The sequence below is a fragment of the Onychostruthus taczanowskii genome, unplaced genomic scaffold (assembly GCF_017590055.1).
Source record: "Onychostruthus taczanowskii isolate IOZ18803 unplaced genomic scaffold, ASM1759005v1 scaffold7, whole genome shotgun sequence".
NCBI classification, from domain to species: domain Eukaryota; kingdom Metazoa; phylum Chordata; class Aves; order Passeriformes; family Passeridae; genus Onychostruthus; species Onychostruthus taczanowskii.
Genome location: NW_024504786.1, coordinates 10602897 through 10619809, shown reverse-complemented (window position 1 = coordinate 10619809; position 16913 = coordinate 10602897). Strand labels below are relative to the sequence as shown.

Genomic DNA, 16913 nt, shown 5'->3' with positions numbered 1-16913 from the left:
AAACAAAGCAACATCTGATATATATTTTATACACTGAATTAACACATCATGTGTGCTGACAGCTGAGTAATCAGCTTAGTAAATAAAAAATAGATGTATGCATGTGTTCACCTCTCTGACTTTCTGCTTTACAGACATATATGATCCTGAAGCAGATTTGAGACATGTATCTTGTGCAAACTACATGTCACTGGGAGGTCTCTCCCTATCACACAGCCTTTCATTTCACTGAAAATGTAAACATTGATTCATAACTGCACATTATATGGTTCTACACTTATACAGGGTTACAGTTTTTCACAACTTCTTTACCCTGAACCTAAATATCAGTGGATCTTCCCTGATTTTAAGATTTAAATCTCTATCCTTTATAGAAAAGTTTTTCTTCTGAGCACTCTACTGTTTTCAAGTCTAATAGTAGGTAACAGTTTCTGTACTTTGATTTGAGAGAAAAGATCTGGCAACCAAGTGAAGTTTTGCCCAGTTGTCTAATCCAGACAGAGTCTGTTTGGATGGATGTGCAGCACAAAGTTGTCACTCCTCTTTACAGGGGTACTCCATTCTCCTGTAGTTCAGAAAGCACCACATCTCTGCTGTCCACAGCAAAGACTAGTTTGAATTCCAGTGCTGCTTATTTCAAAGCTGAGACTTTGAAGCCCCAGGCTGTACAGAACAGCCCTGTGGAGCCTGCCAGACACCTTAGTCATCACATTTAAACGTCACTGCCTTTTCTCTGCTCTTCACATCTCAAAACCAAGTGCAACCTACTGCTATTTTTGTACAGCCACCTTCTAGTGACAATGGAATGGTCTGTTCAACCCCATTCAGTGTGACAGTACATTAACTCACGGGGATTCAGAGCAGATTCAAGATGCAATGTCATATTTAGAGAAGAAGGAAGTACAATGTTAACTTTCAGGCTTCCAGGTCGAGAAATTAGTACCTTCAGTACCTTTCCTATGCCAGAGGCCTCCACAAGCAGGTTAGGTAGAAAGGTCTTCTCACCAGACTGACAGAGGAGTCTCAAAAGTAAGTGAATTTCTCCCTTTGGTCTCACTTCTTCCACATCTGTGAGTCAGTGGGTACTCAAAAGTAGGATGTTTTTACCAGTGCGCTACCAAGAGTATCCCTTCCTTCTTTCCAAGGCAATTCATTGCCCCCTTGTTGCCTTTCCCACCACACATTTCTTCAAAGAGAGATATTACCACACATAGTGTTGAAAAATGACAATAACCAGCAACTGTTGCTCAGCTCCTGAAATTTATTGTGTTCCTAATTGTTTCTTCAATTTACTTTTTTTTTCAAATCAGTTTCTTAACATGTTATATGAAACGCAAAAGAGCAAACAAGAGCAATCCAAAAACCATTCAAGATGATCTTGTCAAACTAAGATTTCTGGGAAGGTTTTTCTTTAGCCAGTACATCATGCCATAGGGATGTTGACATTTCAAAGCAAGAAAGACAGCCTGACAAAAGGAACTCACACATTCATTTGTTCTTCCATTACAAGAAACATATGCTGTCTAGCAGTTGATAATTCCACTTACATGTATGAAGACAGTATCAGAAAATCTGATACATTCTCATCCCCGAATCTGTCACAAAGACAGAAGCAGCTATAGAGCTGGTGATCCTCAGTGAAATAAATATCAAAAGATGCAGACATACATGTGTATTTTGGGCTCTCTGTATTCAGAATGGAGCATGTCTGACACAGAAAAACTCTGCAAGAACAGGCTAAGAGTCTCAGTGCTCCCTTCAGTTTCAGGGCAGAACTATTCAACAGAACGCTGCAGACTCCAGTGACACTGCTCAGGAATGTGACTGGCTTCTGCAAATCCAGCTGCACACAGATACAGTTTAACAACTTAAATTTCTAAGACATACGCTTAACTTTAAGCAATAAGACTTAAAGAATATCTTAAGTGCCCCACTGACTGGGGTCTACTTGTATTCCACTTGTCCCCAACAATGGGAAAGTATGAGATAAGAATCCTTAGAAAGTTGTACTCTATGTAGAGTTCTTCTGAATCTTTAGTTTACTAAATAAGAACAATTATCAGCTTAAACTAAAAAACCAAATTAATAACACTATAAGGTTGCCAAATGCATTAGTAACAATATATTAATATTTGAATCAGAATGCAAGTAATTATTAAAGCAACCTAACCATTGCAAATCACCTAAGTTATGTACATTCTTTATTATAAGCCTTGCTTTATTTTCCCTTACTCTGGTTTACCACAGATAACTAATACATTGACTAGACAGCAACTTTAACTACATCTGTTTGAGCAGCTGCTAATCAGTGCCAAGCCATGTGGAAATATGCATACATTTACCTTTAAATACTCACAGGCTTCCTCCATGTAGAACAAGGACAGCTTTAAATAGCAGGAGAGAGAATAAAGCCTGGTGTGATCGACATGTGCTCTTGAATCAGTTACACCACAGCACTTTGCTACAAAACTGGATTATTAGGTAAGGTGGGACACGTGCACAGTCCAGATATCTCACAGAGAATTAGAGGCAGTAATTTATTTAAATAACACCCTGTAGTTTGAACCATCAAAAGGAAAATCAGGCACATCTCAAATCCAGTTACTTTTTCTAAGAGTTTTAGCAATTAACTGCACAAATAGATGCATGAAAGAAAAATGACATATAAATAATAAATTTTACTCCCTCCATTGTTATTGTTCACTTTTGCTATAAATTGTGACTGAAATAAATTTACTCCCACATATAGTTTCAACTTTGAAACATTTCAAGCTGAAACAGAAGTTTAAGAAAGTTTTAAGATATTAAAAGTCCATTAGGAACGAAATGCTTACACAAGCTACTTGAGCCTTCTAGTTACAGGGTAAACAATTTAAAAAATCACACCCACTCGAAATGCTTGGCAAATAAATGTGCAGAGCTGTAGTGATGGGGCATGGCTAGTGCTAGATAACAAGTTGACATCAATTCTTGAAGACTGTGCTGTGTGGATATACCACAACTTTTTATATCACCTTGATGGGTCAGAGTCTTCCACTTAAAGGACAGCAAGATTATACATAGTAGACACATTAAGAAAAGTTCTTAGCTTTTGTTTATGTGCACATGCACACAATGTTTTAATTTCATTTTAAGCCCTTGAAAATAAATTGCAGACAGAAGTGTATCGATTTTAGTTCTAACTACTGAATTAATAAAACTGTAGTGCAGAAATCTCTATTTGCTGATTTTATGATTCTGTCAATATTCCATTTTGATATTGTGCTCCAAAGCAATTGGAAAGATCAAAGTACTGTTTCTGCACGTCCAACACTAAGCTACCAAGCCAAGAGAGTTGATTTCCTTGGAAGTCTCTTCAAATTTTGAACTATCACTGCCTTTATCTCCCTGAGCCTGTTCTGGCTCACCTTTCTTCATTATGCCCAAAAATCAGACAAGCCTCTCTAAAAGTAGACTGCAATGCAAAAAGAGATTGTTTTCAGAGAAGTTCTAAAAGAGGAATTTGCCCTATGGACCAAAACATGTTCCTGATCATCAATTTATACAACCTCACACTGCCAGTACTCCAGGCAGAAAAATAAACACTTATCCCACCCTCACTCATTGCCATCTATCTGATTGTTCCTACCTCCAGAATATTTATACTCACAATATATACAAACTAATAAGTTAAGTGCACGTACACCTTTTCTAGTTAGAAAAAGAACGTGCAAACTATAACTTGTTAAGAATGTATCACAAAAACATGAGAGAGGAGAAATATAAAAAAAAAAAAAAAACAACTTCCTGCATTTGGAGGACTTTTTACATTTTTATATAACTTTTCAAAATGCAGGCAAGCAGTTATTAATTCAAGTCCCAACACATGGGGAAAATTATTACTTTTCTTTACTCAAAAAGAAGGTAAATATGTACTTTTTAAATAGTTTTTAAAAAATAGAGAAAGAGACAATTGCAACTGCCCACATATTGTGAAGAACGAGCAGAATTAGTTGAAATGCATTTTGTGTTAGGAGGCCTGAGCAGGGATGCACAGGAACAGCTAACTGAACAAAGTCTGGGAAATAAAATCATGTTGGTGGATTGTGCCTCCATTATAAGCAGCTTTTAGAGCTAAAAGGAGGTCCAGCTTGTATTTCATTTGAAGAGAAGTTCCCGAGGGAGAGACACTTGTTAAGAGAGGGATAATCTGGTTAGAAAACTGAGCAAAGGTGATTTTTATAAACAACAGTTAAGTCCATGTCAGACAAGCAAGTTTTAAATGGACAAGGCAAGACAAAACATGGCAGGAGTCAAGAAGTGAGAGAGACAAGGGCTTAGACAGGAGATTTGGTGTGGACAGAAAGAAGACAGGGCTTGGGGATGCCATTTAAGGGAAAGCAATGAGGTGTATAAATAGCCTGCACTGCTGGATCTAATGGCAAAGCTGTTGGGCAAACAGTAATGAGAGTCCTCAAAAACCAGAACCAGATTCTTTCTCATCTTATTGGACGTGCTTTTGGAAAAACCTCCAAGCTAACTGACCATAGTAAGTGACCCTGACTTCTCCATTGCTGGGTCAGTGAAGAGTAAAATAGAAATTCCTGAACCACTGTTGAAAAGACTTCAGTTTCTAGGATTAACACAAAAATACACTCCACATTAGCAAATAGCTGCAAAAAGATACATATTATGAATACCAATATTTTCCAGCAGCAAAGCTACTTTGCATTTTTAGTAGAGTACTGCCAAAACTAAGAGTATCACTGAGAAAGCCAAGCATTATAGTATTTTTATAGACAAAACATTTGCAAAAATATTTTTGCTTCAGTATTAGATTGAACTTCTATCTACCAATCTTACTCTGTTCAAGCATTGTAGTGCTTTGTGATAAGGAATTCTATGGACAGCCATATAGAAAGGAAGTGTTATTCATATTGGACAAAATTCCTTTAAAGGGAAGATTTAAATATTACTGATTAGGGAAGACATACAATCCAATTCAAACATCTGCACTTTGAGTATCTCTTGGGCATCAGAAATAAGGAGTTGTAGCAATAAGTTGCAATATAAGAGACCTCATGTTTTAGCAGTTACTGAACTTCAACAAACTGCAATAGCAAAAAATAATGTTCAAAATATGCATTATTTTTTAAAATATAGGATTGGAATAACTTTTCTAAGCTTTTCCTCAGACTTAGAAATACTTTTTTTTTCTTTTCTTTCCCCCATTTGTTGGGATGAATAAATTTTCACACTTAGAGAAAAAGCTGTGTTCTTTTGTTTCGATTTCAATCCTGTTTGAGCCACTAGAAAAATGTTCAGGCCTTCTCCAAGAAATTAAGAAATTATTTAATGTAAATTTATCTTGAAGGAACAAAGCAAGCAAAAGTTTTCAAGCTAACATAAAAAGTTACACGACTCTTTAAGTTATTTTATAGTATGTAATACTAGAGCTCACCTAACTGAAGTATTACAAACTGCTCCTCATTGGAGACTAGGAATTATAACTAGAAACATTTGGTGTATATAGGCAAATAAAATACACTCAAAACTAAAATTTTTCCAATAACATTCAGAGGCAGGAAGAAAATTCAGGCTGTAGATATTAATCCATTAATCCATCCAAGACATTACAGAAGTCTGTGTTAATAAATTATATAAAAATGAGTTTTCAACAGCTTCAGTGATTATGCATAGATTTTTGTTGGTTTTAAGAGCTGCTGAAGAAAAGGTTTCTAATATGTAAATCAGTTCTCCAAACAATTTTGAGACTAGGTTAAAGGCTGTGCTTATTCTCTCCAAAATGCCAGACATATCTTTGAGTGTGAGAAGAAAATTAAAAAAAGAAACAGACAAACCTTTCAACAAAATCATCCAACAGCACAGACCTTTGTGAGAGATTTTACTGTAGTAGCTCAAACACTTAATTTGTTTTAAACTGTATAACTGATACACAATAAAAAGTTATAACTGATACACAATAAAAGTATTATAAAAATTAGAATGCATTAACACTAAAACATTTTAATATTGTAAAAAAGTTTAAGGGCCAGTGTACACAAGCCACCATCAGTTTGAATGCCAGCATTCCTTTTTCTAGTAAAAATTAAAATAATAATATGAAGTATTAGGAATTTAGCACTGACAAGGAACCCTACAATTTGAGAATTTTCCCCTCTGACCTGAAATTCTGCTTGTAAGTAAAGCTATTGTTTCTCTCCCAACTCTTTGCATTCCTCCAAAGTTAACTCGACTAACATTTCAGTCTGCTAGAAAATATCTAAATAGGAAAAAAAAAATGGAGAGTTTTCTTCAAGGGCAGACTACTGAAAATACTGGAAGCTTTTAACCCTTTACACACCTTTACATTCACCACTCAGAAATAACAGGATGAATATTTCGTTTCACAGTTTTGTGCCAAGTGCCTCCTTTGTGATGGAGTGCAGCCTCATGCCTGCCTCAGGACAGCCTGTTTGTAGGCTTTCCATGCTGGTTCACAGTACTAAGAGGCACAGCTTAAAAACAACCACAGTTTAGCCCTACATATTTATTTTATTTTCATGTCAGAAGTACTTTTTCCTATTTTAGCTTACTGATTTATATGATAATACTGAAAGTCCAGTGGAGAATGCAATAACAGTGAACACAATGGCATTCCATTATTTCATGTATTTTAAATGCAAGTCTTTTCCAGGGTGGTATTAATAACTTGTAACTCAACAACAGCTTACCAAGTTGAACATTACTATTTGCAATTATTTTTATTATTATTACTCTTAATAGTATTCTACTTATGGGGAGAAAACATTTATTTATACCTGTGTCTTCTGCACTGCAAGCTGAATATTTAGAAATATCAGAAGTAGCTGTCCTAGCAGGCAGAAGAGAGGCACTTCAGACACAGCACAGGAAGAAAGACAGTGGCTGCAGTGATAAGCTCTTGTATTCCAACAGGCCCCCAGGTAACTCATTCCTGACTCTCCCATGTGACATGTCACCACCTTCCTCCAGAAGGCTGCTGCTTGGCAAATTGTTTATCATGCACAACCAACTTAAAATAGTAAGTGGGATCACAAAGTGAAAAGCTAGTCTGTGGTATGATTTATGAATGGCAGCACTAAGACCTAAATTTGATTTGGTAGAGGGAAGTGTTGGGAAGAGTAACATTTAAAGGTTTTGGGAAGGAGCAGCATCTCTGAACAGCAGATAAATAGCAGGAGAGAGGTTTCAGGAGCTCCAGAAGTTTGATAGAAGAATTTACAGAGAAAGCCAAAATTGAGAAATTGCTAAAAATTTTTACCTCTGTAAGTTTCCTTCTGAACAAATTTGGAGTTCCTTATAAATCAAATTATAAACATCTTCCATTCTTATAAGTAAGAACAAGAAGTGCCTGTCAGGAATTTATGTAGCACTTGATAGCATCTGTCCAACTGTCAGAGCCTCAACTCCAGCTGTGGCTGATCACAAGCACTTCAGGTAGAGGAAACAGAAGAAAATCCACAAACCATATCTATCCTTCCTATGTATAAGAGAAAAAAAACCAGAGCTAAACATTTTGTGATTATTGTTGCTGGCGAACAGCTGAAACCCTTGAAAGCACAAGAATGGATTATAAGCATTTTTAATGAGCTGTGCAAAAAAAAAACAGAGCTAAACATTTTGTGATTATTGTTGCTGGTGAACAGTTGAAACCCTGAAGCACAAGAATGGGTTATAAGCATTTTTAATGAGCTGTGTCATCCCAGAATGGTTTGGGTTGGAAGGGACATTAAAGATCATCTAGTTCCAACCCCTGCCAACACTAGATCCAGTGGCTCAAAGCCCTGTCCAGCCTGACCTTGAGCACTTCCATGGATGGGGCAATTACAAATTTATTAAGGGTAAAGGCTTTATCTTATTCACTCCAAAGCTCACAGAAGGAGGAAAAATAGTAGCAAGGGGAAATACTTAAATGCCATAAAGACCACACTGACCATTTAATCCCAGGTTTGTATCATCCTCTCAAAGAATGAAACATCCCTCAAAACAGCACTAAAAAAAAAAAAATATTGCCTCTGAAGCATGTTGAGGGTAGCTTACTTCAGAACTTCACTTGTTTCACTTGAACAACTAGAAATTCTATCTAGTTATGACTCTGACAAGGCCTACAAATCCCCCAACACCACATGCCTTTTCCATGTGTAAGCAGCTATTCAGAACAAGTCACTCACCTCTCAGTGTTTTCTTCAATAAGGAGCTGACATGCCCAACATGAACTACAGATCAGCTTGCCTTTCCAAAACATGGAAAAATTTTATGGCTTGTTTTGAGCTGTCTAGAATCTCCAATCTTCTGAAATATGACCAGGAGAATTGGACACAGTATTCTAAAACCACCCAACCCAAGACTGCATCTCTGCCTCTAAGCTGCTGCTGTCCTTTGCACACAGCCAAAGGTTAGAAAAGTTTTTTTCCTGCAGCAATGTGCCAAAAGCTTACACTGATTATGATGTGTAAGTTTCCTAAAGTGTTTATTCACAATTTTTCTTTTAAAATCTCTCACTTATATGTACAATTCATACCTGCCAGGATTGGTAGTACAAATACAGTTCGTTACTATTTAAAGAGATGATTCAGATCTTTATTACTAACCTTTGCTTTTTGTTAATCAATACTTTAAATGCCCTAAATTATAAATTTTTATCTTCCGGTTCCACAATGACTTTATAATCAATTATATGGTTGATAAAGTTGCAGTATATTTAAATATCTTCCCCTAAAAGGTAAATCTTTCTCTTAACAGTGGGAAGAAATATAAATAAATGTTCACGTCAGTGAGCTAAATATTATCACCTAATTTATGCTATACCAATTCAGCAAACTGCAGATCTCTCAAAAACCTACAGTCCAAGAAAACTTACCTGTTTTGAAATTGTATCAACGGGCATGAATTAAATACTGTATTATTTTGTCTGTGGTAACAGAACTGCAAATTAGCAACTCTTCTTTCACAGGCATGACATGCTGGAGATTGTTCCAAATGATTGGGAAATTGCCCATTTATCTCAAAATCTTAACAAACAAACAAACAATTCCCATTCTCATTTTCCAAGGTAAGTGAATAGTAAACGGTAGATTGCAATGCTTTCCTTATCTAATTTCTTTAGGAAGTTTTAGGTATAAATCATCCAGGAAAACATCTCAGCTACCTCTTTTGCCACAAATTATAATCATTCCTACATAGCATAGGATCCTCCATTTCTGTTTCTGTTCAGAACCATAGCTTGTATTTTGCAGTAGAGTATTATTCCTATTCTTAGTAAAGCAAAGAAGGCTGTACTATCTTTATTTGTTTTGATCACTGGGATTTCATAACTTTCTTGGACTTTGTTATTCTTGTGACTCTTGAACACTTCAAGGCATCACAAGCACTTCACAGGAGATTGTACTTCTGCTTTTTATTAAAACATTCTGAAAAGGTGAGGCATCCTTTAATACACTTGCTGTTCAAGTCAAAAATTCAAGAAAGATAATGATGAAAAGCTCCAAATTCTGAACACAGAAAAACAGTATTCACTAAACCAGTTCATTACTTTTTTCCTCGCTCATCTGGGCCAGCACAAATAAAATTTAAATAATAAAGTAACTCAAGAGATCATAAATTACTTCTTTAAAGAATATTTGAAAGGAATTAAATTCTTGACAAACAATTTAGTTATCACATCTGAAAAATGAAATATTAATGGTAAATACTCCCAGGGTAATCAAACAAAACAATAACTAAACACATAGAGGAGTCACATGAAGTCCTTTGAGTACCATTTTATTAATTTGGCCTGAAGACAGAAATCACAAATGAAATTCTACTTATAATGGGGTATACAATCCAACTTGACTCTGATGGTTTCAGATACCAAAATGAAACATTCAAATGCTTTTTTGCTTTAAGGGTTACATTTACAGGTGTATGCAGATAAGTCAAAAAGCCAGCTCTGACCTAAATGGAATTCCCCCCTTTGTCAAGGCTGTGTTTGGTCGATGCAGGACGAGGAGGGCCAAGAGAGGCCAGCACAGCACAGCACTGCCACCTCGTGCCAGGCAACACAGCTCCTGCCAGACTGATCCCAGAACGTGCTCTGCCTTCAAACTCTACACTTATTTGAGAACAGATGCTTCATCTTGAATTATGAAAGGGTACAACAGCACCCATCTTAATATCCAATTCCTTAAATTAAAGTAATCAAACTATCTGTAGTTAATCAGCATGTCAGGCAGCAACTACTCATTATATTCGCTGTTGTAACAGCTTAGTCCCTAGAACTCTGATAAATTTAACTCAACAGAGATAAGACCTTTGCTAATGGATATCTGCTTCAGATTAAGTCTTTCTAGCTTAATTTCCCATTTTGGTAAAAGAATTACGACAAAAACATATAAAGTTTCATAGTTCAGAAGATGCATAAAACCTCTGAACACCCATGCTATGAAAAGGGTCATATATTCTTGCTGTATAAATCTTTAAATACTGACAAGTTACAAAGAAAACTATTTCCTTTCAATCCATTCTTATCTAAAATAGAACCACTTCATCAAACACAACATAATAATGTAAAGAATGTGATTTTTTTGTTGTTGTTGTTGATTTACCGGTAAGTATAATTTTGTCAGTGGACATTTCAGCCCTCCCCCCAAGAGCCATAATTACAAGCAAAAAAGATGTAAAGTAGCAGTACTCACCAATATCATTAGCTAGAGCAGCAGGATCAGAGACCCCAAGAGTGGCTTCAAACTCTTCCTGAAGACGATAAGCTCTTTGAAGAAGAGATTCAAGCTTATGAATGAATTCAGCACTAATGATATCCTGCAAGAAGACAGACATTAGCAGCTTTTCTATTTGCTTTCAGCCTGTAAGACTCCTTTGTAAAATCCAAGGATATTAAGCCTTCACAGAACAAACCATGCCACATTAATTTGCTACAAACCACACTGTCAGATGAAAACTCCAACATCCACAATAGGTACGCTTTTCAAAACAACATATTTTATTTAGAGTAATAAAAAATAAAATCTAAATTTAAAAATAATTTTAAATTATCTGTGATGTTTGCTGCACTAGAAATAATGAAAGTAACATATATATGATTATTTCAAAATATTTTTAGCATTTAGTTTATAATAAAGGAGGAAAACAAATAAAGTTTAAGCACATTGTTTGTAAATGTGCACAAATTGATCATTTTTCCCTGAGACATTTATCTCTGGCAAGCAGATACCCTCTCACATAATCATACAAGAAAGAGAGGACCCAAGGGATTACGTGCAGGGAAGTTGTCTGCTTGATAGCTTCATATTGTCCAGAAGCAAACACTGATGCATTAGCAATTGCCAGAAGATAAATAATGTTAGTTTCTTTCCCATGCCCTCCTGCAAAAACTAACCAAAAAAGTCAGAAGAAATGAACACAGATCTCCTTTAAATACAATACCACTAAATTGGAAACTGAATCAATTGTCAAGTTTGGTAATTGAATTTGCGAAGATTCAGGTAGTAACACAGAACAATTGTCAGGGCAGCACCAGTAGATTATCGATGGGATGTACTCACTTCTACGCTTTCTTCTGCAATTGCATCTCCTGCTCCCAGCTTAATGGAACCACAGATTGCTTCATCTTCAACTTGCCTGTTACGGAAAGTTAGGGCCTGCTCCCAGCGCCTCAGTGCCTCCTCAAACAGCTCCATACCTAGGGGAGAACAGGAACACTTCAGCTGCACTCACATTTCACAGACAAAGGAAAATATGTAGTTAAAGTAAGCATAATTATCACTGAGATGTAAGTTGATAAACATCACTTCCCAGCCTATATCAGTATATACCCAGTACGTATTTACCTTCTTTTTGTGTAAAGAAATGTGGCCATTTTCCCCATGTGCCAGGGTGTGATTTTAAGGACTACTACTGCAAATAGTGACAGAACATGTATTCTAGAAAACTAACTTCAGATCAAGTATGATTTCATTATTTTATGGAAATGTTCTCAGACACTTGCCAACAGGACACTGAGAAAGGACACAGTAATATTTTGTATCACTTTACCATAAAGTCAAGAAATCACTTACATTCATTGTAAGCAGATGCTGAATATTCTTATTATGACTTACCCATCAAATACAAATTTTCAGGTGTAGTCACTGGAATATTGACAAGCTTAAGGTCATCTTCATCTGCTTTATCCCAGGAATTAGAATTGGCACAAGCACAACTGTGACAAGAGGTGGCACTCTGAACCTTGAAAAACAAAGTGCTGTTACAGAGAGCATCCTTAAAACCACATTCCAGCCAGAGTACATTACATCCAAGCCATCTGCCTAGCAACTGGTTTTACTCTGTGGTAAGGACAGTGGTTTCTCAGCATCTCTAGCTGCCTGTGCAGTTCATTCAGGAAACTTCCTTCAGCTCAGGGAAGCCTTTAGATGCACATCCAATGCAAGTTAACAGACAATCAACAGCCTTAAAACAGTTTTACTTACCGAGGTCAGGCTTTGAACTGAACCAGAGTATTTACTGAAAAGTCCTCCATTTGCATAGATACAGGACTGAGATCCTTTTTCCTTGGCAGAGCTCAGAGAAAGAGTCAAGTTTTGTCGACTACTGGAACAACTAGAACCTAAGAGACACATTTATTTTAAAGCTCTTGCAAACTCAAAATATGGCTTCTTGTGCAAATATATCAAGAATTGCTCTTTTCAATAAAATTCAGTTTGGAAGCAAACAACAATTATTCTTTTATTTACAGTTCTACTTGAGAAATTACACATTAGAATTCACTGTCTGTAACAACAACTATACATTTTAGCTTAATTATTCGTCTATTCTATAAATAGATGATTCAGATCTGAATTTCTTTTTATTGAGATACACATGCAAGAATGGCAAAACCCATTGGTAATACACTATTGATAGAAAGATTTTTAATCCTGCTTCATTATTAAAACTTCACCTTTGACAAGAAGCCCAGCTTCTTTATAAGATACTGTAATTTTGTTTAAATTTTGAATTTGTCAAATTAGAAAGTCTAAAAATGTGAACCTACTCAGGTGTTCCATCCTATGGAGACGATTAGAGGGATGGAGCACCTCCCCTCTGAGCAAAGGCTGAAAGTTGGGGTTGTTCAGCCTGGAGAAGGCTCCAGGGAGACCTTACTGAAGCCTTTCAATATTTGAAGGTGACATATAAGAAAGATGGCCACAGACTTTTAAGCAGGGTCTGCTGCAATAGGATAAGGGGTCATGGTTTTAAAACTAAAAGAGGGCTGATTTACACCAGATAACAAGGAAGAAAGTTTTTACAATGAGAGTGCTAAAACACTGGAATGGATTGCCCAGAGAAGTCATGGATGCGGATGCCCCATCCCTGGAAACACTCAAGACCAGGTTGGCTGGGGCTGTGATCAACCTGGTCTAACTGAAGATATCCCTGCTCAATGAAGGGGTTGGACTGGATGAACTTTAAAAGCCCCTTCCAACCCAAACTATTCCATGATCAAAGGAAAATAATTTGGTTTGCTACTACAGTTATGCATACCCATCCCCTTACACAACTTTCTTTCCCCTCCAAGAAAACAAAAAAAAAACCCTAACTTGGGGGTTCCATGACTTACCTTTTTCTGAAGCAGCTGCTTTGGTACACTCTAATACGAGATGAGCTGGCTCCCATGCTGGCACTTTCTTGTTTTTCTTTCCACGTCTCCTTTTAAAGTGATGGGCCAGAAAAATCACAGATATTGCACTCACTGCTGTTACTGTGAAAAGCTTCTTTAACCCTGGGGAAAGCTTTATCTGAAAATAAGAGTGTGATTTAATTGCAAATATATATACACTGAGAGACAGACTGGAGCACCAAGAACTGTAAGGTATATTGCAAATCCACAGACTATGGGGATCTAAACAAATTACTTTCAAACACAGATTAGGAGTTTTTAAATTTCTTCTTAATGCCAGAACAATGCAGGGCTTCAATTAAATCTCTAACAGCAAAAAATACTGAGAAGGAACTCACCTTTCCCAACTACACTACTTCTTGCACTGTGAAAGAGTGGAAGATCCTAATGCCAACATCCGTGTGGTGTTTCAATTTGAGTAGAACATGTATTTAAATATATTTCTCTAAATTAAGTTTTGAAAAAAAAAATTACATTTTACTTTGGATCTAGATCAGCCATAAATCTATAGGTGTTTAAATTAGTAAATAAGAGCCACATGGACAAGCAACTTGTATCAAAAGTAATTAACAAAAGTTGTAACATGCGAAGTAACAAGATACACAAAGAAGAAAAGTGCCATTTAACTGGAAACCACAGTTCACATTCACAAAGTCTTTTGGAAACTTATGCTGCTTGAGGAACAGAATGCTGGGAGAAAACCAGATCCACAGTCCTTGTGCCTCATATGGTGTTTGTGTAACACGATTCCTCATACCAGAGAGAGCACACAGCCCCACTGCACTCTGGCACTCCTGGTTGCTGTGCAGTTGCTAAAGACTATCACTACTGTGCAATCTGAAGAAACATTGAAAGCTTCTCTCTACACTGAGTTTACAGTCAACAAGTCAAGCACCTTTGATTTGAGAACCCTGCCCTTCCTGGTACCATGCCTTGACTGAGGTCTGCAATTACCACTGCACTCGTGGGGAAAAGGAAATGCCTGGAACACAGCACCAGCACAAAACTTACAAAATTTACAAAGTGTATTTAGTGTATTTCACAGAAAAGAGTTAACAACCAAACACCTGAGATTAAAACCTCTAAGATCACAAAATTAAATGTTAAAATATTGCAGTTTCAAAGAACTGCAGAAGGATTTTTCTAAATTTGTGCATGCCCTCAAACATGATCGTAAATTGATCAACAGTGAAACGAAAACCTCTAAAAAGAGGAAAGTTAATAGCTGCACATAAGGGAGTTGCATGTGGTATTTAAAAAGGACATGAGTATGCTGCCACATGAAAAAGAAAACAGTGATCTTGCAGAGAGAGTTCTGAGGTATTTAATATATTAAAAAATGTGGAAATGAGCATATGCAGCTAAGACTGAGAATATCTTATCCTAGTTTTATATGCAGTAAAAGTACCTACAAGGAACTGTGAAATATGCCATAGCTTCTGCTTATAAGCATCTGAGGTATTTAATATATTAAAAAATGTGGAAATGAGCATATGCAGCTAAGGCTGAGAATATCTTATCCTGGTTTTATATGCAGTAAAAGAAAAGTACCTACAAGGAACTGTGAAATGTGGCATAGCTTCGGTTTATAAGTGTGTAATTCAATAGTCATATTAAAAACCTAGTTTGAAAAGCAAACACAATACTATTATTCAAAATTTAATGACAGTTAAATGTTTAGCTTGTAAACACAAAAAAATCTACAAGAAAAAAAAACAATTTGAGAATTTTTATATTTTGAGAATCACTGCGCTGTTACAAAATGGAGATATATAGACACTGCAGGGAAAGCAGATGTATGATGATGTACTAAGCATTTATTAGCAGAAAAAGACAAAAAGACACACTTATTTTAGTGCAGTGTTATAAACAAACTAAACCTCAATGTATTCTATATGAATTTAATTCACAGTCACAAGAGCATGTACAACACTGCAATAAACTTCTAAATGTATAACAAAAGTCACAAAATTTAGATAATGTATTTCTTACCTGGTTAAGAGAATAATACCAGGAAAGGGGAAGGTTAAACACCCGTAAAGCTACTGTCTTCAGAGAAAATCGTGTCTCAGTAGCAGCTTCTTCTGACATGGCTCCTTCTCTCCCATACCTCATTAAGCGAAACTATCTTGGAAACAATCACAGATGGTCTCTGGAATGTTCTGGCAAAAGAAGGATACATACTATGAAGATGTAAAGGATGCATAACTATGCAAGGATGCATCCTTTCTAAAAGGATGTATAACTATGCAACAGAAGCCCAGGACATTTTTCTTCTACAAGCTCGAATCTCTTCAATCACAGGTACATGACTTGTTTGATTGATGTTTTTGAGCAGAGGCAAGACTTAAATGTGGAGACAGCAAATTTGCTGGTTCGGCTTAGGCCCCGTTTGTCCGACTGCTGTGTGCAGATGTGCAGCTGCACAACACCCAGGACTAAGGAGGCTGGGTCTGGCTGGATTAGCCGGCCGCTCCCGCGCTACAGCCTCTAAGGCACGCACGGCAACACCCTGCCTCTGAAACCACGACTGCTGCAAGAACACATCTGCCACCTGAAAGAATTAAAAGATTTGTGGGCAGCTAGTAAAAGTTTATCATCTCGTTTATTTTGCAGACACACCACGAGACACGACCACTATAGCCTGACGTAATCTCCCCGATGCAGGCACACCTCTCTCACTCCCTGATGCTGAACACAAGGCGAAGCCTCCGAGCCGCGACTCCGGGACCGCAGCCGTGGCACGGCGGGAGGCGATGGAGGCCCCGGGGCAGAAGCCACCTCCGCCGAGCCCTCCCCAGCCCGGGCAGCCCCGGCATCACGGGCGGGCAGAACCGAGTGCCCCACGCGCCGCTCAGCCCCCTCCCCGCAGCCGCCCGGGTCAAAGCGGGCGCGCCTCTCGCCGGGCCCGTGCCGGGTCGCTACAGCCGCCGCACTCAGTTATTACCTACCTGCCCGCCGAGCACCGGGGCGCGGGCAGTTCCCTCCGCTCCGGCCCCGGCGCTGCCCGGAGACCGGCGGGATCCGCTTCCGGCAGAGGAAGAAGCGGCCGCTGTCAGCCGGGAGGAGCCACTACCACGTGAGGGAGACCTGTGCCGTCAGGACTCCGCGCCCGCCATCTTTGCTCCGGGCAGCCCCGCTGCGGGCTGTCGGGCGGGGGCGGGGCGCGCACCTTGGGCCGCCATCTTTGTGAGGGGCAGCTCTCACATGAGCGGCTGAGGTTCTCGGCGCCGCC

At 37.9% G+C, this 16913-nt stretch overlaps 1 protein-coding gene across 1 annotated transcript in view; it reads right to left on the bottom strand.

Moving 5' to 3' along the window:
• Positions 1-16801, bottom strand: part of MIGA1 (mitoguardin 1) — a 35729-nt gene extending 18928 nt beyond the window's left edge. The window contains exons 1-7 of the mRNA XM_041421897.1: positions 16630-16801; positions 15671-15840; positions 13619-13796; positions 12489-12625; positions 12120-12246; positions 11565-11701; positions 10698-10821 (exon numbers count right to left, since the gene is read on the bottom strand). Coding sequence (XP_041277831.1) covers positions 10698-10821; positions 11565-11701; positions 12120-12246; positions 12489-12625; positions 13619-13796; positions 15671-15793 — 826 coding nt within the window. The 5' untranslated portion in view covers positions 15794-15840; positions 16630-16801. The remainder of the gene's footprint in view (positions 1-10697; positions 10822-11564; positions 11702-12119; positions 12247-12488; positions 12626-13618; positions 13797-15670; positions 15841-16629) is intronic.
• Positions 16802-16913: the final 112 nt, after the last annotated feature.